The sequence below is a fragment of the Pyrgilauda ruficollis genome, unplaced genomic scaffold (assembly GCF_017590135.1).
Source record: "Pyrgilauda ruficollis isolate IOZ18807 unplaced genomic scaffold, ASM1759013v1 scaffold33, whole genome shotgun sequence".
NCBI lineage: Eukaryota > Metazoa > Chordata > Aves > Passeriformes > Passeridae > Pyrgilauda > Pyrgilauda ruficollis.
Window position 1 is genome coordinate 4677834 of NW_024524711.1, and position 22400 is coordinate 4700233.

At 40.5% G+C, this 22400-nt stretch overlaps 1 protein-coding gene across 1 annotated transcript in view; it reads left to right on the plus strand.

Annotated features, from left to right (window-relative positions):
• RELN (reelin) overlaps positions 1-22400 on the plus strand; it is a 276870-nt gene that overhangs the window by 233330 nt on the left and 21140 nt on the right. Inside the window, exons 39-51 of the mRNA XM_041474646.1 lie at positions 354-525; positions 605-707; positions 3137-3366; positions 6072-6292; positions 7249-7396; positions 9786-10044; positions 11231-11480; positions 13739-13907; positions 16490-16630; positions 17953-18130; positions 19486-19679; positions 20791-21047; positions 22192-22346. Of these exons, the coding sequence (XP_041330580.1) occupies positions 354-525; positions 605-707; positions 3137-3366; positions 6072-6292; positions 7249-7396; positions 9786-10044; positions 11231-11480; positions 13739-13907; positions 16490-16630; positions 17953-18130; positions 19486-19679; positions 20791-21047; positions 22192-22346 (2477 nt within the window). The remainder of the gene's footprint in view (positions 1-353; positions 526-604; positions 708-3136; positions 3367-6071; positions 6293-7248; positions 7397-9785; positions 10045-11230; positions 11481-13738; positions 13908-16489; positions 16631-17952; positions 18131-19485; positions 19680-20790; positions 21048-22191; positions 22347-22400) is intronic.

The window sequence follows — 22400 nt, forward strand, 5'->3', positions numbered from 1 at the left end:
CTTTCAGGCTGCTTTGACTCTGCAGCAACTTCTCATTTAGATGATGCTTAATTGAAGAAGACAATGACAGAATTTCAAAGTAAATAGGATTTAAATAGAAGATAATTGTTCAACACCTATTGCTTTTCACTCTTTGTTTTGCTGTGACTTCTGTAATTTTTAGGGAATAAAAGTTAATTCCATAAGGTCAAGCTGGAAAGCAGTATGGAAACTATTTTTATGAAAAGTGAAAATAGTGATCCCACACTTTTAGCACCCTCCTCTTCACATAATTCATAAATACTGGCTGCTGTTCTGCTCTCTAACAATATTAGTATTAGGTCTTAATAGAAATATTTCCATTTTCTTTGTAGGCAAAAAAGAAGAAATCTGGATTATTGATGACTTCATTATTGATGGAAATAACCTGAAGAATCCCATTATCCTTTTGGATACCTTTGACTTTGGTCCTAAAGAGGACAACTGGTTTTTCTATCCTGGTGGAAACATTGGGCTTTATTGCCCATACTCATCTAAAAGAGCTCCGTAAGATTCCCTCAGCAATGCAATAGAAAGAAGTGACTTTGTGAAGTGAGTCTAAAGCACTCCTCTCCTTGATTTTCAGGGAAGAAGATTCAGCTATGGTGTTTGTTTCAAATGAAGTTGGAGAGCACTCCATTACCACAAGGGACCTGAGTGTGAATGAAAATACTATCATCCAATTTGAGGTACTTGTCCTCAGAAAGTTATTTTGCCTTTTGCTTCATGTTCTTCTATATTCTGCCCTGGTATATTTGGCCAGCTGCTCTGTTGCCAAATAGAGAAACCTGTCTAATTTCCCCTCTAATTGATTTGACATTACTCTCCCTCATGTGAATGTATCATGATGCTTTTAATACACAGATAAGGGAAATTTCTGCCTCAAAGTCTTCTACTTTCTTGCCTAAATTACTGCTTTGTCCATGCCTATATACTTGCACTGATAGCATTAAAGTCCATGTCCTGTGTATTGGAGAGTCACAAATGCAGGCAAGAGGACAAGCAAAATACAGTGAGAGTTCACATTGCCACCTCACAGCCTGCTCGAGGTAAGAGTGCAGCATTTCTACAAGCTCACCAGTGGAGAGCTACAACTTCATCTGTGACAGTAGAAAATAATTTTTCCTACCTGCTGGCTTTACTGCACTGTTGTACTCTCTCAGAGACAAACTTCTGCTCTCCTTTTGCTTCTGCCCACATCATAGCTGCTGTAGATGAAGCTGGTTTTCGGCTATTGTGGCCTGAAGTCATCCCATTTTCTTTTTTAAAGGAATTTTATGAATAAGGAGCATATTTTTGTGTTTCTAACTCTCAGTGGAAACAGATACCCCAGTGACAGCACAGTCTAAACTAAACTGTATTTCTGACTTATCCTAGAATCTAAACTGTGCATTGCCTGGGGCAGCTATTGATGGGAGTAACCAGTTAGTATTTATTGGTTTAGAGAGGTCATTATAGTGTCATTAAGAAACTGGAAAATAATCTGGCACTTAAATTGCCATGCCACAGTTACCAGGCTGCTTTTAACAACAATGGGGCATGTTGTTGCATTAATATGAGCTACATAATAATCAGCAAATGATAGTTTATAAAAATTACTAAAATTATACTAAGGGTTTTCCAAGAAAATTAGGTTTAGCTGTGTACTCATGCACTCTTCAATTTGTCATTCAACTAATTCATAAATTATTGAATGCAAGCCATTTCCTCTTTTAAAATATAGATTACAGCCTGTAGAACAAAAGTGTTTGAGGTGACTTTAAGATATTCATAAGCCTTGATAGCATTAACTCATAAAATCTACATGTTTACTTCCATATGTGGTAAGAACATCATTTTCAGCTCACGTTTTGGAGAACATTAGTGTAAATGAAGGAGTTACGCATAATGCAGAAGTTTCTCTCTGTGTCTCAAGAGTCAAAACCTATATTGGGTCAAGCATCTCTCTAAGCTTCCAGATGAGTAGACAACCCTTCTAGTCAAATGTAGGTTGATGGGACTCATGTGCACTGAAGAGTGATGAAGGAAATTCAGTGTAGGATACACTTTCAACACTCATGCATAATTCTAAGCATTACTGTGTTTTAGAAACAAATAAATTTTCTTAACAGAACAGCATGCTACAAAGACACCTTTTTTTGCTAAAAAGATACATAAAAATATTAAAATGTTGCATAGTTTTAATGCAGGCTTTGTATTTCATCAGCAATTGGTTTTTATTTGTTGTGTGCTGAGTACAGTACATATTATTTTATATGACAGTTCATTCTGTAAAAAACTGATTTGTCTTCTTTTACAAAAGCAATCTGAAATTATAAGATCTAAATAGTGTAGCAGGAAAAAAAAAACTAATTTGCACTGGTTGTATCAAATTCTGTATTAAACATTCTGTATTTTTTCAGTAGTAGAACTGATTTTCATGTTCTGCCTTTTCTACTGTTCTTTATGTCAGGAATCTTGTGAGCACACCCTGAGAAGTCTGACACTGCCAAACTAAGACATTGAATCTAAATCCAGTCCAGCTATGGTGCTCTAGGGCTTTGCCACTATACATGAACAAATAGGTAGTGAGTGTGAAAGCTGAACACATTGAGGTGATAAGCTTTTCTTTTTATATATATAACATAAAAGAGGATCGTAGTGCAGCTCAGTAATTAACAGCTCAGAAATAACAAAATGTTAATGTTTGCACTTTTTGTTTTAATGTTTCTGCTTTTAATAATGCACATTTTCTTGATGCTGTGATTACGTCAGTACCTGCCAGAGGACTGCAAGAGCTGGTGCATTTACTCCAGCAATGTTAGCAGCTCTCCTTTGGGATTTGCCCAGTTAACTTCCGTTTTCTCTAGGCAGAAGTTGTTGGGGATTTTTTATCATATTTATTTTATCATAACCCATGGTGTGATATACTCTGGACAGGAGAGCAACGTGCAAGAGCTCCTGTTCATGTGCGTGTCCTGAGTGCATCATCCCTGCTTTAAGTGGGTTCCCAAATCACCATTTTCCTGGACTAGACAAATACCATACCAAACGTGGGAGGCTGACTGAGGTGAAGAATGGTTGGGAGTCCCACAGTTTGCCCTGTGTCACCTTCTGTGTTTGATGCCTTGGCCCCCAGATCAATATTGGCTGCACCACTGACAGCTCCTCTGCTGACCCGGTGAAGCTGGAGTTCTCCCGGGACCTGGGGGCCACCTGGCACCTGCTGCTCCCCTTGTGCTACAGCAGCAGCAGCCACCTCAGCTCCCTCTGCTCCACCGAGCACCACCCAAGCAGCACTTACTACGCAGGCACTACCCAGGGATGGAGGAGGGAGGTCATCCACTTTGGAAAACTGCACCTCTGTGGGTAAGTGTCCAGCTCCTGTTCCTGCCCAGCTGCTGGTTGCTTTGCTTTGATTTCTGTTTTTCACTCAGCACAAGGGTGCTGCATAAGGACTGCAGCACTAGAGCAGACCAAATGACCAATTTTTCTCTGCTTTATGCCCTGAACGTTAGCTAGTGTTCAGGTGATTCCCCAAATCATATTGTGCCTAATGCTGATGTAGAATAACCACAGGCAACTTCCTATTACCTAGATATTTAATTAGTGATAGTTTAATAGAAGGGAGTTGCTTGTTGAAATTAACACAAAACTGACTGCTCTTAGTGTGCTCTGCGTGCTCTTTGCAGAACTGCATCAGCCATTTGAATTCACTGGTGATATTCTTGCATGAAATTTGAGCTTCATAAGAAAATGCAGTAAAATTGAGCTAGTATAAGCTTGATTCCAATTCAGTGTGAAGAAATGGTCTGATGTAAATAATGCCTCAGTCAATCAGGCTGGATGATAACACAGCATAGAAAAACAATACGTGCTAGCAGGCATAGTAATAAGTAACTTTTCAAAGTAAAAACACTACTGTTTACTTTTTCAGGAATAACTGTCATCTAGCATCAACTCACTTTATGTAAAAGCTTACAACATTAATGATTAAACTGTAGCATGTATGAATGAAAATGAGCTATGCAACTATGAGAATTTATGAGTCTATGCAGCTATGAGACCGAGTATTTATGAAACTACTGCAGTCAATGGGTCCTCCACTAAATAAATGACCCCATATGTGCCTCTGAAAGTATGAAAAGACCTATATAAGGAATAAGAATCAAGTTTGGAAAGACTGATTGTTTAATAATTTAAGGAAATGTTTAAATTTTAAACTTGAGTTTTCTGGTTTATGACAGTTAGCATTTCAAGCATGCAATAGGTAACCATCTCTTTCAGCAGCTCACTTGTACTTCCTGGTTTTGTGCAAAAGAATTATTTTACCCTTTAGCCAACCATCAGTGCATCCCTCCAAATAAAAATTTTGACTGTGCAGACTCCTAACTCATTTAAACCTTCCAGGATTTTGATTTAGTCCCCTGTTCCTGAGTGCTTCTATCCTGTTTTTCTACCTTCCTTCCTATTCCTTCCCCAACACACCAGGACTGGAGCCCATGGCTGACAGCCAGCCAAGCCCAGCACTGCAGAGCAGTTTAAATTCAGTGCATTAAATCTTTGGGCCAGAGGGCTGAAGGGGGATTTATCCACCAGAATCTACTGGAATAACAAGAAAAAAATCCAAACCTTTCTGCTTGTGTAATTCAAAAAAAAATCCCCCAGCCTTTTCATGCCCCAAGTGCCAAGTGGTTATATTTTAACACAGGATGAAGACATTTTAAGTAATTTCCACTACATATGTAATTTTAGAAATGAATATATGTTCTCAGCAGACAGCTGTAAGTAATAATTAGTATTCCAGTTATGTCCTGAAGGAAAGGTCCAGGGTCTGTTGAGCCAGGGAAGAAACCCCAGATAAGCAGTGGTTCACTCTCTGCTTCAGACACAAGTCGTGGTTCACACTCACCAGAATTGACCCTGAGAGGAGGAGCTGACTTGTCTCAGGAAAAAAAATCCAGCCTGTGGGACAGAGGTCTACTCTCAAGAGGAGCTTACAACACCTCCAGCCTCACACTTGTGTTCTTCCCCTTAGGGCACAATAAAGTCGATGATTTTGACTTCCAGCAGAACTCTGGTTCTTGGGCATCTTTCTTGTGAAAGTAGTGTCTTAGTAGTGTCCCCACCCATCAATTATTGGTTGTCACCTAAATCCCCTCATAAAAATTTCTTTTTAGCAAATCAAGGAAATCATTGTCAGCTACAATTACCTACGGAATTGATTTGCCTGCTGAATTTAGATATCTTTAACAAGACACATTAAACACGCAAGGCAATTAAGTGCTTCTCCCTTCTCAGTCTTCTGGTTTCCTTCCTCCCTTAAAACATTTTCTCAACTGGGAATAAAATTAGTCTCTCAAGTATTTTCCTCATCTCAATTTGTTTTCCCTCCTTCCCCAGTTGGTTCCTTTTTATATGCAGCATTGATGCAAGTAGCACTTAGGAGATGAATTAAAAATGACAGGACAGCACCCAAAGGAGAATATAGTTTAAATTAACAACTTGCAATATCAGCCTGGTTTAAGATTAAGTTGCCTGAAAGCAAGCTGAATACCTGGTGACATGACAGATCATGTTTTCTTTCTGGGTAATTGAGGGTGAGATCCTCCCACTCCACCCCTACAGGTGGTCTCCCTGGGGGCACAATGGAAGCATGAATTAGAATCTCACTCTGCAGGAGAGGGTGAAAGTGGCCAGGTCTGACCCACACACTGTACACCAAAGCAGAAGGGAATCCATCAGACCACAGCCTTTCATCTTCCCCATGAATGATGGAGTTAAGAGTAGCTGGATTTTAAATTTTGAAAATCATGTCTGTCATTCAGTTTTGAGATTACAGCTAATGAATAGTGTTATTTTTATTTCTGTCAGTACTTGGGTTGAACGTCAACATAAAGATGCATGAGGTACTGAAGGAATTAGATCTAGCAGTCAGTTTCTAGAATTAATCTATTTATCAAGCCAGTTCTGACAGAAAGAATAATATGTATGTGCACATAATGGTATATGTATGGAATACAAAAAAAAATGGAACTGTTATTTAAAATAAGTACGCTTTATGCCATTTTCAGGCTGGCGAGGTTCAGGTGGTACCAAGGATTTTACCCTGCTGGATCCCAGCCTGTGACCTGGGCCATTGACAACGTGTACATCGGCCCCCAGTGCGAGGAGATGTGCAACGGGCACGGCAGCTGCGTCAACGGCACCAAGTGCATCTGCGACCCCGGCTACTCGGGGCCAACCTGCAGGATCAGCACCAAGAACTCTGACTTCCTCAAGGATGACTTTGAAGGTATCTCTTTTGGGAGGGGATATCTGAATGCTGCCTCTCCGTCTCAGTGCAACCCAGGGTTCAAGGGATTAAACAGCAAAGCTTCCTCACCCCTGCATGCTTCTGATTAGCATTTATGCCATGGGGGTATTCCCACGAACCAAGTAGTGGCTTATGAATGCCTTATGCACTGTTAATGCTGGATTACAAAATCTTCATTGAAACAGAACTTCCTGAAACTCTGCATGTAGAAAATAATCTCAGAAGCAAATTATGTTTTGATGGTAGTTTGTCTTTAGCACAGACAGAGCATTTGCCAGTGAGGCAGGCAGCAGAGGGCATTACGGTCGTGTCATTTCTCACTACAAGGGAAATCTGACTCGCCCTGCTACAGCAAACATGGTTTCAGAGCAGACCAAATGTCTCAGTAGTGGGAGCCAGTGCTCAGCAGCCACAGCAGACCCCAAGAGAGGGAAGGCAGGAGGGAGCTCAAAGCCTCATGCATGTCTGGGCACACAACTGTAAAACCCCTTCGAGGCTTCCCCCGCTAGCAAGCACGGCAGGAGGAGCATGTTTTCATAAAGCAGCACCTGTGAACTAAACTCATCCCTTCACAGCTGCTGCTGCTGCTCATTTTCAATTTTCCCAGCCCTTGCTTGCATGCTACCACATGGAACCCAAATTTCTTTATAGACCCAAGTACGTTGTTGTTACCTTAAGATAAATGATGAAAGGTGGAAAACCTTGTGAATAACTGGAAAGAAAGATCCCAGACCTCATACCTCTGGGTTTATTTTGTTTTGATTTGTTCAGCTTTCTAGAATACATGGCATTGGAAACACTGAATATTTCTCAGTCAGCATGTGATTTTTTCATTTATCTCTCTTCCTCTGGAAGGAGCACTCTTGCAGCAGGAGCACTCTTGCAGCAGGAGCACTTCAGAGTAAATCATAAATATGTATTCACTGTGTATTCAGGTCAGCTGGAGTCGGATAGATTCCTCCTTGTGAGTGGTGGAAAGCCATCAAGGAAATGTGGTATCATGTCTGGAGGAAACAACCTTTTCTTTAACGAAGAAGGTTTACGTATGCTGATGACTCGAGACCTAGATTTGTCACAAGCCAGGTAACACCTTCCAAAAGTTCTTTCAGGATTTCATTGAGGAAATGCCATACTGAAGAACGATACATATGTGATATTTCTCTAGTAAAAGCAAGCTGACATATCCTGTGGTGCTCACACTAGCAAATGCTCCATTTTAACCACTGCCACTGTGATAAATTAAATTTAATTTGAACTTTAATTGCATTAACCATTTAAATGTTGCTTTTTTTTTCCTAAATAAGAATTCCAGAAACTGATGCCACACCTTCAGTAGTTCATGCAAGCTTTTGTTTCCTAAATCCACAACATGAGAAATGCTCTGCTTTTCTTACAGTCTAGTGTACTATGAGCCATTGCTGAAACAGGAGTATCTGCTGAAAGTATAATTCTTACATTTGTCATCTCATAATTCTTTCATTTCTGAACCTTGGTTTTTTTCTTATTGTGCACATTTGTTTCCAATAATTCACTGAGAAATTCCCATCAAGCTGTCACCAGCTATTGAAAACCAAATATTTTAGTGTATTTACAGTTTATGGTGTATCTTTACAGCCTGCAGAAGAGACGTGATGAGTGAGACATGCTAAGCAAGCCACATTACAAAAATTTACACTAATATGAATTAAACTCCATCCCAGTTGTGAGCATGCTAACCAATAGGCATTGTTTTGTAATTTGTTCTGTATTTTAGCAGCCGTGTCTGTCAGTGCTGCAAGCCACACTCAGCATCTGGGGACTGAAATCAAGTGGACTCTGCAATCCACTGCCATCACATCTGTGTCTTAAAGAATTTAACACAGGGGACAGTGTATCACCACCATGGTGATACTTCTAGCTGAAACTGCACCACATGAAATATCAGTAAGGAGAGAATATTGTAGGTATCACAGCTGATCAAATCCCTTTCAATTCTGAATTATCAGAAGAACATACACACATTTGAGTGTTACTAGATTTACACAGAACGCTACGCTTTTCCATTTCAAAATAGGCAGAGCCTTTGCAAAATATCTTTGGGATAAGAAGAGAGATATTTAAAAATACTTTTTTATCTGGTAGACAGTGTTACCTACATTTGGGTGGGTTATTACTACATTAGTAAATACTGAGATGTAAGAATAGCAATGCAAAGAAATCAGATGCCACAGAGACAAGGTCACCTGGGTTTATTTCCTTTGAATTATGTGGCGAATGTTGGAGTAAATCTGAGGAGGCAGAAAGACTTGGCAGCAATGAAGCAAATCCATTACATTTGATGTGTTGATCCATGAGGGTACCCAGTGCTCCTTTACAGCACAAGCAATATGTTATGTCTGGGACATGGAGGTGGATATAATCTATAGCAAAGGCAGTTATATCGAGTAGCAAGAGAAACCGTGAGTCACAGTGAGGACTAGAATTAATTGACTTGTAAGTCTGGCATTTTATTGGAGCTTTGTCTGCCCAGCATCTCTGCAGCCTCCACTCCCAGCAGATCCACCTGCAGATCAAACCAGAACAAGATTTTTGATATAAAACTTCTTTTGCACCATTTCATTTAACCGTAAGCTAGGCAGCACTAATGCAATAATAATTAGAACAGATAAAACACTCTAAAGCTGTGCAAAAGCAGTGCAAACATGAATTAATACTTGTAATATCCCTGCAAGCCCAATAAGTAAATATCATTACAGCACGGTTCCCCCCACTCCAAGTGCACAGTGGAGCTATTTATGAGCATCAGCTGACGGGAGGGATTTCTCAGTTTGATACAAGTCTATTGTGCAGCTTTGGAGAAGCCAATTAACTGGGGGATGAAAGCACTGCTGTCCCTGGGTGGCTTGGGCTGGCTTCGGGGAAGCCGGCATATTTAAACGGTGTAATTTAGACAAATTTCCCAGGCTGACAAAATGGACAAAATGATCCCCTGAAAGTGAAATGTGCTTTGTTCTCCCATCCAGATTTTCTGTGGTTTATGCCAATGGAAAACTGGGATGCTTATTTTGAATTTAAGCATTTCAGCAAATTCGTGGCAAATTATGATCTACTTAGAGCGCAGTTGCTTTTCTGCCACTAAAATCTGTACTCACGGGATACAGGGATAAAAATTTCACCCAGGATTATGTTTCTGATACTTGCAACACCATCTGCTGTGCAGACAAAAGCTGAAAACATAAATGACCAGCTTTGTTCAGCCTCTTATGCCTGGCAAACTACCACACAGGCAAAATGAATTTTTGTCATGCCACCTGTCTGTCTAGTTATATTCTAGAAGCTTTGGAAAGGAAATCATAAGATCTCCTAAAGATGGCTCTTACAGCTAGAAAACACAGGGCTAGTCAGTAGGCAGACTCCAAGGCTCTCTAGTTCACTGTGTAGGATGTTGTAGAAAATAGATCTTTCTGGTAAGTGGCAAGATTTTTCCTGTTAGATTTGTGCAGTTCTTCATGAGACTGGGATGTGGCAAGGGGGTGCCTGACCCCAGGAGCCAGCCTGTGCTGCTGCAGTATTCTCTCAATGGAGGCCTGACATGGAGCCTTCTCCAGGAGTTCCTCTTCAGTAACTCCAGCAACGTGGGTCGATACATTGCCCTGGAAATTCCCTTGAAGGCCCGTTCGGGCTCCACGCGGCTCCGCTGGTGGCAGCCATCCGAGAACGGGCATTTCTACAGCCCCTGGGTCATCGACCAGGTGAGCAATCCCGCGGACCTTTCTTCTTTTAACACAATCTTACACTGGATTCAGTCTTAATCTTTCCCTTTTTTTGGCATGTAGCATTTCACTGAGACAAGCAAAAATGCTCATTAAAAAGATATTTAGAGCACAATTACTGTTTGATGAGTTTATGGTTTTAATGCATCACTTCCATGTGGGGCACTGATTGCCCATTTTGATTCTAGGAAAGACTTTTACATGTGTGTAGAGCCTCAGGTTCACATTGCAGGAGGCCTTACCACACAGAATGCAAGTCTGATCTCAAACTTTAAAAACCTTCTTTTAAAATGTATACAAATATGTAATTGGCTTGGTATAATGTAATAGAAAAAACCTGTAGAAAAATATCAATCTTTTGAATATCAATATCAATTTTATGAAAATAAAGTTTCATATTTGGGATTTTCTGCTATGAAGATTATTATATTACTTTGTATGACTTGGTGTAAATCACAAATTATTTATCTCTAAAATTATTATGCTCCAAGTAGTGTCATTGGCTTGTCCAAGTATAATTTGCTTTAATATTTATTACTTTTTTTCAAAGAAGTTAGTTCAGATTGTTAGGAGAAACCTAACCAGCCATTTTAATGTTGTGGCTACAGAATTTTACTTCCTATCCCTCTGTTTAGAAAGGCAAAAGAACCCATTGTTTTGATATCTTAATTGAATACAGCTATATTTGTTCAGAACAATCAGAAACTGAATTCAGAATAACAAATGAAAAATAATTTTACCTTGCTTGCTGTTGAAGAGTAAAATGATGATGTTTTATAGTCAATGACAAAATTTCCCCACTTCTATTAGCAGACACAATCTGATAGCAGTGCACCAGATAATAGAAGAGCAGAACAATCACTAGGAAAGTGCAATCACTTTGTTTCTGCTAACACTTTTTTTTTGAGCAGTTTTACTTCATTGAGATTGGAGCTCACGTCCCTGAATTTTAGATTTGTACAGCTGAGCCAATCTCTTTTCTTTACAGGAAAGAGATACTCCCCTTTCTCATGGGCTAAATTCTCCACTAAGTAATCTTGTCAGTTTTGGACCAGCAGAATAAACACACATAGTCTGGTACATCTCTTCCTCCTCAGGTTGTATGCTTGTGAAGACTTCTAGACATTTCTCCTTTTCAATGACAATTTCTTTCCTAATGTTTCAGATCCTTATAGGAGGAAATATCTCTGGCAATACAGTATTGGAAGATGATTTCACCACCCTGGACAGCAGGAAGTGGCTGCTCCACCCTGGTGGAACGAAGATGCCGGTCTGCGGCTCTGCTGGGGATGCCCTGGTGTTCATTGAGAAAGCCAGCACCCGCTACGTCGTCACCACTGACATCGTTGTCAATGAAGACTCTTTCTTGCAAATAGATTTTGCAGCTTCCTGCTCTGTCACAGATTCCTGTTATGGTAATGGCTTCTTAGTGATCCCTGCCATTCCTCTTCCTCCACTGCAGAGGAAAGTTCACTTGTTTTCTGGTTACATTATTCATCGTCATAAGAACTGAGAAACAACAGAAAGCTGCATGTTTCTGTTAGAAATTGTAACGTCAGCTTTTTTATTCCAGGTGTCTGAAGCCTAAGATAAACTGAAGTAAATATTTCCCTGTGAGCATCTACATTGCAATTCAATCAATCTCAGAAAAAGACTAACTGCTGCCTTACTAAAAACATCCATTTAGTAGATAATGTCCACTGCTTGGGGTGGTGGAGTAATAAAAAGCAGCTGGGTGTTGCAGCATATGTTTCTTGCTTTGTGGTTTTGCATTTTCAGTGTAGTCTCAGTTCTGATCTCACTTGTACCCATGTATCTAAGAAATCATTTACACCAACATACATCTGACACTTGCTAAGGCAGCATCAACTGCAAAACTTTATGTTGTCCATATGAAATAATAAATATGTGTAGACCTATATGTTTACATCTATGAATGTGTGCATACATACTATGCACGTGTGTATATCTGCTTATGTATGCATAATGATTCAATTTTTAATTACCTAGCTTCCTTTTTTCATATGATGTCTATTGAGAGCAGAGACAGCTTTTATATGTGTATATACACATATATACATACAGATAAATGAATAAAAACATGCTCTGTACTCATCACATCAAATACACATCCCATGGAAATTAAAAACTGGTTCACTATGTGAATTTTAAGGCATACAAGAAATAGGTTTTTCTTAAAAACAAGCCTTTTAATGCTTGTTTTACATATCCTCTTAGAGTAGGGTTTTGAGGTATAGATGTTTTTAATGAGGACAAGAATAAAATACATTGCATCATGTGGTATGCCTTAATTTACTGGGTTGCTGAACTTTCCTCTACAATTCTGTATAAAAATGGAAAAAGGTTTTAAATGAAGTCCCAAATTTAGCTTCTCTGATTTTGCTAATCTGAAGCTACTTACATGCTTAAAATTTTTTCTTTCTTTTGTTACTAAGAATACTGCAGTATCCTGAGATCATCTCTGCTAAGTTTAGAGGCATTTTGGTGGCTGAGCCATATACCGGCAAAGAAACAGATCCTTATTTTGTTGGGGGGGTTGTTTGTTTATTTCTCTACAACCCTTATCATTATCTTAATTTCATATTAAATTAGGCAGGACACTGCCTAATCATGCTTCCAGTCATGATGAGAAAAGCATTTCTTTTGGTGAGGGAAATTTAACACTAAAAACTCACTTACCCTTTTTTGTACCTACTTGTCCTTGTATTTCTATAGCACTGTCTTCTGTGCTGAAACATCAAGTAGGACTGATTGGGTGATTAAGGGTCATTCCCTGTGCATGAGGGTAGAAGAAATGGGTCTGTTAGTAATCAAAAGAAGATCACAGATTTATCACCCCTATCACTGCAACCACGCTCCATGTTTTACACAGCCAGCTCAGCCAGAGTACCTGGCAGCTGGAACATTTACTTCAAGTTCCAGCTCTGCACCTATTATTATTTACGTTTTCATGGCTGCATGAAGTTTGACTTGAAGTATTTAGTGAGCTTGACTAACCTTTAATTTTCATAATTAAAGCTTGTAAGCCATAAACATCAAAACAATGAAATTGCTGATTTTCACTGAGAAATGAATGTGGCTAGACTGTGTTTGAATGGAAACAAGCTCACTGACTAACAAACTCAAATTAAAATTGTGCTGAATAGTTAAATGAGCTGGTCTGCAGGAAGGGTAGAAGGCTGACTAAGCCATCCTGTGACAGAGAGCCAAAAGTTTGAATTTGAGTGTTGCTCTGCTTTACAGAGCAATCACATCCAGCTGAATCTGACTCTTCAAGCCTGAAAAACAAAGTTTGGTGGTCATGGTGCTGTCACATCATTGTCTTGCATGCTGCAGCTACAGACATTGTCTTGACTTAATCCTGGCACCTTAATGTTGGCTCTGTCTTTTTATCTTGGTCCCTTGAGTTAGGCAGCAGATGTGGAGATGTGCTGCAGACTCCCCCTGAGCCATACCTGCTCAGCAACATGTAACACACCCTCCATGCTGCCGCCAAAGGAGGCAGCTTTGTGCTCCTGACACAGGGTTTGAAAAGTTCTGGGTGGTTATTTTGTCAGTTCAGACTTGTGATACTGTCTGGGGCTTGCACTTTATTATAGCCCTATGGATATAGGTCTCTAAATTAAGTAACTAACCATCTTTCCATCCCTAGCTATTGAACTGGAGTATTCAGTGGACCTTGGGCTGACCTGGCACCCAATTTTGAAAGACTGTCTTCCCACTAATGTGGAATGCAACAAGTACCATCTCCAGAGGATCCTCATTTCAGACACTTTCAACAAGTGGACCCGGGTTACTTTGCCTCTGCCTCCCTATACGAGGTAACTCCCTCTGGTTTTCTGCAGAATAAATCTAAAAGCATAACTAGGTACTTGTAATGTCATGATACATTATGGAGTTTAGGCCATTGTACCGTGTCCTTTTTGTTTGGTCCATGTAAATAGCAACAAATAAGTATAAGTAAATGAAGCTTTATCCTATAGAAATTGCAAACACAGGTAGCAAGGGCACCAGGCTCTCAGCACTATTTGACTCCACAGCTTTGCTCCTCCTGCTTATCTCCTTAAGCCTTATCTCCTCACATAGACATAGGCTGAGCTATCTGCTGGCTCAGAAGTACCAAAGCACAGGTAGAGCCTTGAGATAGATGTCATGAAAGATGCCACCAAAGGCACATACAAGTTTGGAAACAGAGACCTTTATTTTTTAGCAATTGTACTGAAAGTGCCTATAACAGTTGCTACATATTTTGACACTAGCAATGAAAAAGTCTGTGTTCTGTAACTAATCATTTGGGGCATCTGGACTCTTCTCTATCTTCTGTGCAGTTGCATCAAGTAATAGCACTTTTTTAGGACTTCTTCCCAGCATTAATTTTCTGTTCTTCCTCTTTTGTGAGGCTTTGCTACCTACCATCTGTAAAAATCCATTACACTGTCAGTTCTTATATAAAGACTGTAAATTTGTGTTCAGAGTATTTCTGGGGTTGAATGGGATAAATCAGGGCTGGGATTGATGTTCCAAGCCAACTGAATTTGGACCTGAAAGGAAGCTACCACCTGAGATAAAGTCAGGTTTATAAATAACAGTGATTTTAGGACTGAAGGGTTTCTTGAGCAGTATATGTCACAAGAAGCCTGATGCCCTACTGAGGTAAAAATTGCACTTCTGTCCAATCCCATAATTGAATTTTTTGGCTCAAGTAATACAAATTCCCAAAGTTATTAAGAGAGGAATTCCATGAAAGAGGTTATTACAACCTTATCTCATAAGCAAGAGAGACGTTGAGCTTTAGGATAAGAACAGTGCAGCTAATAGGCCTTTTAGTCTAGATGCAATATAATTTTTATGCTTTATTATTTCAAGCTGTGTAATAGCAGGTGTGTGTCTCCAGTTGTTTATGCCTGTATGTTTTAGGCATATGCAGGCTGTGTAGTCAGTAGCTTGGCCAGGTGCTCACCACCCATGTCTGGGCAGCCTCTTAGGGCTCCTGTGCTCCAGAGTGCTCCCTCACCTCTGGCCTCGAGAAGCCAATGGACACTTACTTTTAACTGGGAGCTGATTTTGCCTTTTAAGACAAATGCAAATGCAAAGTTTCCCACAGGAGCATTAGCTCCATGTATTGTTAGTGATGTGCCCAGCCAAAGCACACAGTGTAAGATATAGGTGCTTTATTCTTTATTGTCTTTATTCTGAAAGGACTTCCTCACAATTTTTATGTTTATTTTTTAAACACTGCTTGGTGAACAGCTGAGCTGAGCCCAGAGCAGTAGGTTTCTCTTTGGATAAACAAGTTATTTATTCAGCTCATGCAACATTTTCATAAAGAAATAGTTCATGGGAGAATAATGACCTTATCATATGAGGTCCATTTTTACACTGAATAGTTTTTGGGGATTTTGCTGGGGTTCTTTTGGATTTTTTGGGGGTTTTTTTGTTTTGTTTGTTTGTGTATGTGTGTGTGTGTGTGTGTGTGTTTATAATAGTTGTGATTTCTCTTTGAGATTCAAAAGAAAACAGACTACACAAAGTTCAATGCTGCCATCTAGTGCTGTACACGGATTAGCTTGAATTCATAGTTACGGAAATTCATCTCATCTACTCACAGCTCTTGACTCACATTCTCCACCTGCATGAGCTGAATAACTATTTGCTGTCCCCTGACTGTTTTGGATAGATTTTCATCATCCATTTTGGGAGCTGAGACACTTAATTCACATATAGGGCACTAAGCCCATTTTAATCAACAAAATTAATATAATTTACTGAGTAGAGCCAGGATCACATTACAGATAATTTCTTGGCTTTTCCAGCCAAGCCCTGGATGGGGAGGAGGGAAGAAACTGCAAAGCCAGGGTCATGCTGCAAGCCCTGCATGGGCCTTCTCACCTGTCCCCAAATTCACTCCCTAGAGCTGCTCTTAACCTGTGTGGCTGGGAGAATTAATAGAGAAAAAGTCACTTAAATTTGTTGACTTGGACTTATTGACTCAGGATGAAACTTGGAGGGTTTGGATTATTCTGGCTTGATCCAGCTTCTAGCTGTCCCTCAGGTTTGGATCTATGCTGGGACACGGTTATGACTGGCCTGACCTTCCAACTGGGAATACCACCTTCTTCCTACCTCCTCTCCACTGCATCAACCATGGCCCACTTGCTTTCCATTTCCTACCTCCCACACTCTCAGCTTGATACCAAGCACCCGTGCTTTGTTCTGTTCTCAAAATGTGGGCATCCTTTTCTTGGAGGGATGTTGTCATTGTCAGAAACCGGCCCTGGGTCATGCTGGTATCAAACAAATCTTCCAAGAGCAGGCTAGCCTCAAGACTAACATTTCCTTTCAATCAAAATAAAGATTACCTTAGCTAGAAAATACAGAATTCTCTTTTTCTTTCTCTCCCAAGATCTCAAGCAACTCGTTTCCGCTGGCACCAGCCTGCTCCTTTTGACAAGCAGCAAACGTGGGCAATCGACAACGTCTACATCGGGGATGGCTGCATAGACATGTGCAGTGGCCACGGGAAGTGCACGCAAGACAACTGTGTGTGAGTGCCATCTGTTCCCTGTCCTGCCCAGGGCTGTAGCATTTCACCCCTCCTCTGTCATTCTGATGAATTTGCAGGAAAAGCTGTGATACAATTCTACAAAGGAAGGTGGATTTTGCTGTTAAAACTGAGCAGGGCACTGGGTCCACTTGGGAATAGAATTAACAAGCAGAAGGGGTTGGCCCTGCCAGAGCTCTGACTGTCCATGCTCCATGGCCAAAGCAGTGGCAGCTCCATGGCCTTTCCTCAGTGGCAGTCCATCACTTCTGCTCTTGCCTCTGCTGCATCAATTCCCCTCGCACCAGGTAGGGAGAGGGTACCCCTTGAGTTTGCATAGCCCTCTAGGGACATATAGTCCTGGAGCTTCCTAGAATATATTCTCCTTATTCCCAAGGGATTTCACACCATGTCCCTGTGCTCTTAACCTGGTGCTGGGTGCAGAGAACCTGGGCTGGAGGTGGGACATATCCACTGAGCAGGATGTATGCCAGTTCTTCCCAAGGCCAGATTTTGCTTTTTGACTGGTGTTATTGTGATGGTCTGATGACTCTGCTCCATGGTAGGGTTTGCCAGGAGAGGCAGACTGGCTTGATCCTCAAACTGTTTGCATAACAATCCACACAGAGTCCTGCAAAGCTAGCAAACAAAAAAACCCCAGATTTGCCTGTCTTGGCAACAGAGGAATACCTTCCAGATGGATGTATTGCTTTTTTCCCAGCCACAAATGGCAGCAAAAATGGGAGAATTGTTGTATAATTGCACTGTGACTGTATTTTTTAGAAATATATTTCACTGAAGAATAGACATATTATTGTGTTCTCCTCTATCCTGACAACACTGAAGTACCAAGACACAATATCCCTGGTGAAATCTCATTGTAGCAGAACACAGTTCCAAGCTGTTATCCAGTCTTTGACACATTATAAGAATGTTTTTCAGAGGGAAAAAAGAAAAAAAGGGAGAACTGTATAAAGATAAGAAAGCACCCCTCTACTGAAATTTTACAGAAACTTGAACTTTAACATTAGCGGGACATTTTTAGGCTTGGCACATTCTCTTGGTTTATTTATCCAAGCACAATGTATTTCACTGCTTTTACTATGTTTGGGAATGTACCCTATAATAGAAGCTTGAATGATACACAGTACTAAGCCTACAAAAAAGTAATTTTTGTTTCGTATTAACTACAAAACGCCAGATGTTTGAAACCCCCACATACCAGTTGTGCACTAGTAAATGATGCCCCTCTGCAGAATAAGATGGTACCTTATTAACACGCAGAGCCTTTGCCAGCTGATTTGTGCATTTGTTTTGCTCTGCAGCTGCGACGAGCACTGGGGTGGGCTGTACTGCGACGAGCCGGAGGCTCCCCTCCCCAGCCAGCTGAAGGACAACTTCAACCGCTCCCCCTCCAACCAGAACTGGCTGACGGTGAACGGGGGCAAACTGAGCACGGTCTGCGGGGCCGTGGCCTCTGGGATGGCTCTTCACTTCAGCGGGGTGTGTGTCCAGCACAGGCACCAGCTCGCTCCGCCTGACACAACAAGTGGGACTGATTTTAAAAGTTAAATAGCAAGGCGGTAAAAAAATAACAGCATAACATATCAGACATGTAAAATATTTATAAAAATTAAATCTTTTGCCTGGCTGAAGGTCGCAGTCAAACAGGTGCTACAGATTAGGGTCAGCCAGAAACACTCCAGGAAAGCTGATACGGTGTTCCTTGATATGCTGCAGCCAGGAGAATGAGATATAGTATGTGTGGGTCCTGAGAGGAGCTGTAGAGGGGCCTTTGAAAGTGGAACTGGTAGGTTAAGGCACAGTATAAATATGCAGACTTTTAATTTTCCTCTTAAGACTCTCCTCATAGCACTTAAAACTTTCAGACCGGAGTTTGGTGTGGCTTTTAATCAGACCACAGAGGTAAATTAATAACTAGCTATTTGCACTTGTATGACTTGCACATGGTCCATGACAATGCAGAGCCACAGAAACACGGAATGGGCTGGGTTGGAAGGGGCCCTGGTGGGTAATCTGGTCCAGCCTCCCTGCCCAAGCAGGGTCACCCTAAAGCACACTGCATCCATGTGCAGACTCATCCTTCAGGTGTCTCACAGGTGGATGTTTTCAGAGTAAGCTCGCAGTAAAATTTCCTAGGTTAGCTACATATGTAGGTATATAACCCTGACCACTGCTGAACAATAGTTTGCTAACAGATAACCTCAGGATTATAAAAATGATGAAATAGTATTTTAGAAACACGTAAAATTTATGCCTGAGATCTCCTCTGTCAAATTTATAACTAAGTTCAAACTGACAAATTTTTTCTAAAGTAAACTAACAAAAGCATTGCATTTCCACTTCATTCCAGTAGGACTAAGTAGACACCAACTAAACAATGTGAAATATATAAGGTATTGTGGAAAACACACATACTAAAATTGCTTTGCCATTTGTTTGTTTGCATAAGCTGAATCATTAGCACATAATCAGTGATTCATTAGTTCTTTATAGAAAACTTTGTGATTTACAATAGAGGTGTGGATTTCTGCAACTTTTGTATCAAGAAGAAAGGTGAAACTGATAGTACAAGTAGCAACATATATAGATACAACAGAAATTTTAAAAATGAAACATGACTGACATTATGTCTTCAGGGAAAACATATATATATATATATATATAGTTCTGTTGCAGCTTTACCCTTGGAATAATTAATGAGATTTTGTACAACTTTAAAATTTTTGTAGCATGAATCCACATTATGCATAGTCTAACTGCATAGTCTAACACTTTTTATGAACAAAAGTTTTGCCAGACAACACCAGCTAACATATTTTTTCATTGCTTTTAAGGGCTGCAGCCGTATGTTAGTTACAGTGGATTTGAACCTCACCAGTGCAGAATTCATCCAGTTTTATTTCATGTATGGATGTCTGATAACTCCTAATAACCGCAACCAAGGAGTGCTGCTGGAATATTCTGTGAATGGTGGAATCACCTGGAGCCTCTTAATGGAAATTTTTTATGATCAATTCAGCAAGCCTGGGTTTGTAGATACCTTCTGCTGTGTAAATTTCTCTGCTAAAGTCAGGTGGTCTTGAATGTTTCTCCAAAACCTGTAGGATAGATTAGTGCTGTGGTTTGGATGTCAGATTGGGATGTACAAGTTCAGCCTGTTCAGCCCTACAGGTGTTTATTAAAAGGCCTTGGTACATGTATTGAGAGCACCAGCATCTGTGCAGCTGCTGGGCCAGAAATACAAGAATACCTAGGAGCCTGTAGCAGTCTGGTAGATTTGCAAATGGTTGCAGGAAGATAAATTAATAGCTACTGTAGTGATGTCCATCCTGTTCTTAAAGCTTCTAACCTTTGCAATCTATTTCTTTCTTTCAATCTATTGGCAAGATCATAAAATCACTGATTGCTATAAGTTAGTTACAAAATGGTGTGGCTAGGAGAAACTGTATTTCTTCAGTAATCCATCAAAAGGATGGATACACTCAAGCCCTACTTTCAGATGTTTGTGATATTCAAATCATGCATATATGTGAACTGACCATTTTCTCACTGACCAATTTAAAAGATTCACAGAAAATGGGGATGTGAGGGACCCATTATTTGTTTTTATTCAAGCACACCAAGAAACCACTAGCACTTTAATTGGACATGAGATTTCAGTGTGCTGTTTTCTACTGTTGCAATGAACAGATAAAATTGTACTGGAACATTGCTATCTGCTGAATGGCTTCAGGTTGAGAAAAGCAATCTTTATTTCACTTGCACATTCTCCTTCTTAACACTTCCCTTAATAAGAGACTTAGCCATACCCTGCTAGTCCAGACCATTGCATTCGGTCCCATAAGGACACCTGGAGCAAGTGAGGTTGTTCAAACCATGCCACAGTCTGGGTGCTGACCCTTTCCACCTCTCTCTGAGCCCCTGTCTTAGGGATGACATTGGGAGTGATCAGAAAGGCTTTTGTATCAGAAATATCTCCTAGAGGAATATAGGCTAGACCAGTCTTTTTCTTCTTTCCTAAATTCCACTTATTCTAGGAAACATTGGGAATAGACTTGGCCAAAACACCCAGCACAGAGCATAGCAAAGTGTCCTCCTCCCGCAGCTTTCCTCCAGCTAATTCCCAGCTTTTATTCCAGCTTCGTGAACATCCTCCTTCCCTACGACGCCAAAGCCGTCGGGACTCGCTTCCGCTGGTGGCAGCCCAAGCACGACGGGCTGGACCAGAACGACTGGGCTATCGACAACGTGCTGATCTCGGGCTCGGCCGACCAGAGGACGGTGATGCTCGACACCTTCAGCAGCGCCCCGCTGCCGCAGCACGAGCGCTCCCCGGCCGACGCGGGGCCCGCCGGCAGGATCGCCTTCGACATGGCTGCGGAGGACAAAACCACGGGTAAACCTTCCACCCGCGTCCCAGTTAAGGAGCAAGGAGCCACTGCAGTAGTTGGCAGGTCTTGCTGAGCCTCTGAATCTTTGTGTCGCTGTGGTGGCGATCACAGACAATTCCCTTGCTGTAGAGGCCTTGTCTTTTGCTTTTTGTTCACAAAAAGCGAAATGAAAAGATGTAATGTGGAGGATTCAAGGCAGGGAGAAATGATGCATCTGACTCCATGATCTCAGAAGGCTAGTTAATTACTTTATTATACCATATTATTCTATATTATACTACATCTAAATTGAAACTGCACAAGCACTCTACTTGAACAGAATCTTGTGACTGTCTCCTGACCGACAGTCTGGACACGCGCTTGGCCCTGACAGGCCAAGGAAACAAAACACCATCACTTTGGGTAAAATAGTCTCCATATTGCATTCCACTTTTGCACAAACACGGGGCAGCAAATGAGATAAGACTTGTTTCTTCTTTCTCTGGTTCCTCACTGTAATTCCCAGAAAATATCCTTGGGAAGATGTGCCTTGCTTTTCTCTGTGAAGAGAAATGCAGCCAGAGCAATGCAACTTTTTTACTGCATGAATTTATTTAGAAGGTTAATTTATTTTAAAAGAAAAAAAAAGTAATTTAAAAGTGATAGGTTATTCTAAGCAAATTTCATATCCTGAGTATCTGTTCCCTATTTACTGACTTTTTAAAATTTTCTTTAGGGAATTGAAGTTACATTTTACAACTAAATTTTGTAGAAGACACATTTTTATATGTTTATAAGGCTTAACAGCTACCATTGCTGGGATACACTGTGCAGACATGTAGGCAACACCCATTAAAAGGATCTCCCAAAACGTTCAGTGCAATAGAAGTTCATATATTAAGTCTCAGATCCTTACTTCTTTAATATTAAAAAATAATGCTGTAATGCTTGTGTAAATGAGCAGTAAGAGGTGCTTTCAGCAATAAATGTGATAAATGTAATACATATTTACATGGGAACAACAGGATACTGACATTCTCAGGAGCAATACTAAATAATTCTCATGTAGGCTGAAAAATAAAGCTATGAATCACCTTTTGTGGTTAACACTACTCCCTGTTTAATTTATATTGTCACTGTATATTACTGACATTGCCATTTATTTTCAAGTGAATGAACACTGGTTATTCCATGATGATTGCTCAATTGAGAGATTTTGTGATTCTCCTGATGGTGTCATGATCTGTGGGAGCCACGATGGCAGAGAGGTCTATGCAGTCACCCACGACCTGACTCCTACAGAAGGCTGGATTATGCAGTTCAAGGTAAAATCTGTCTGCAGTAAACTTACTCAAAACCACATTTTGTTCCAGGTCTAA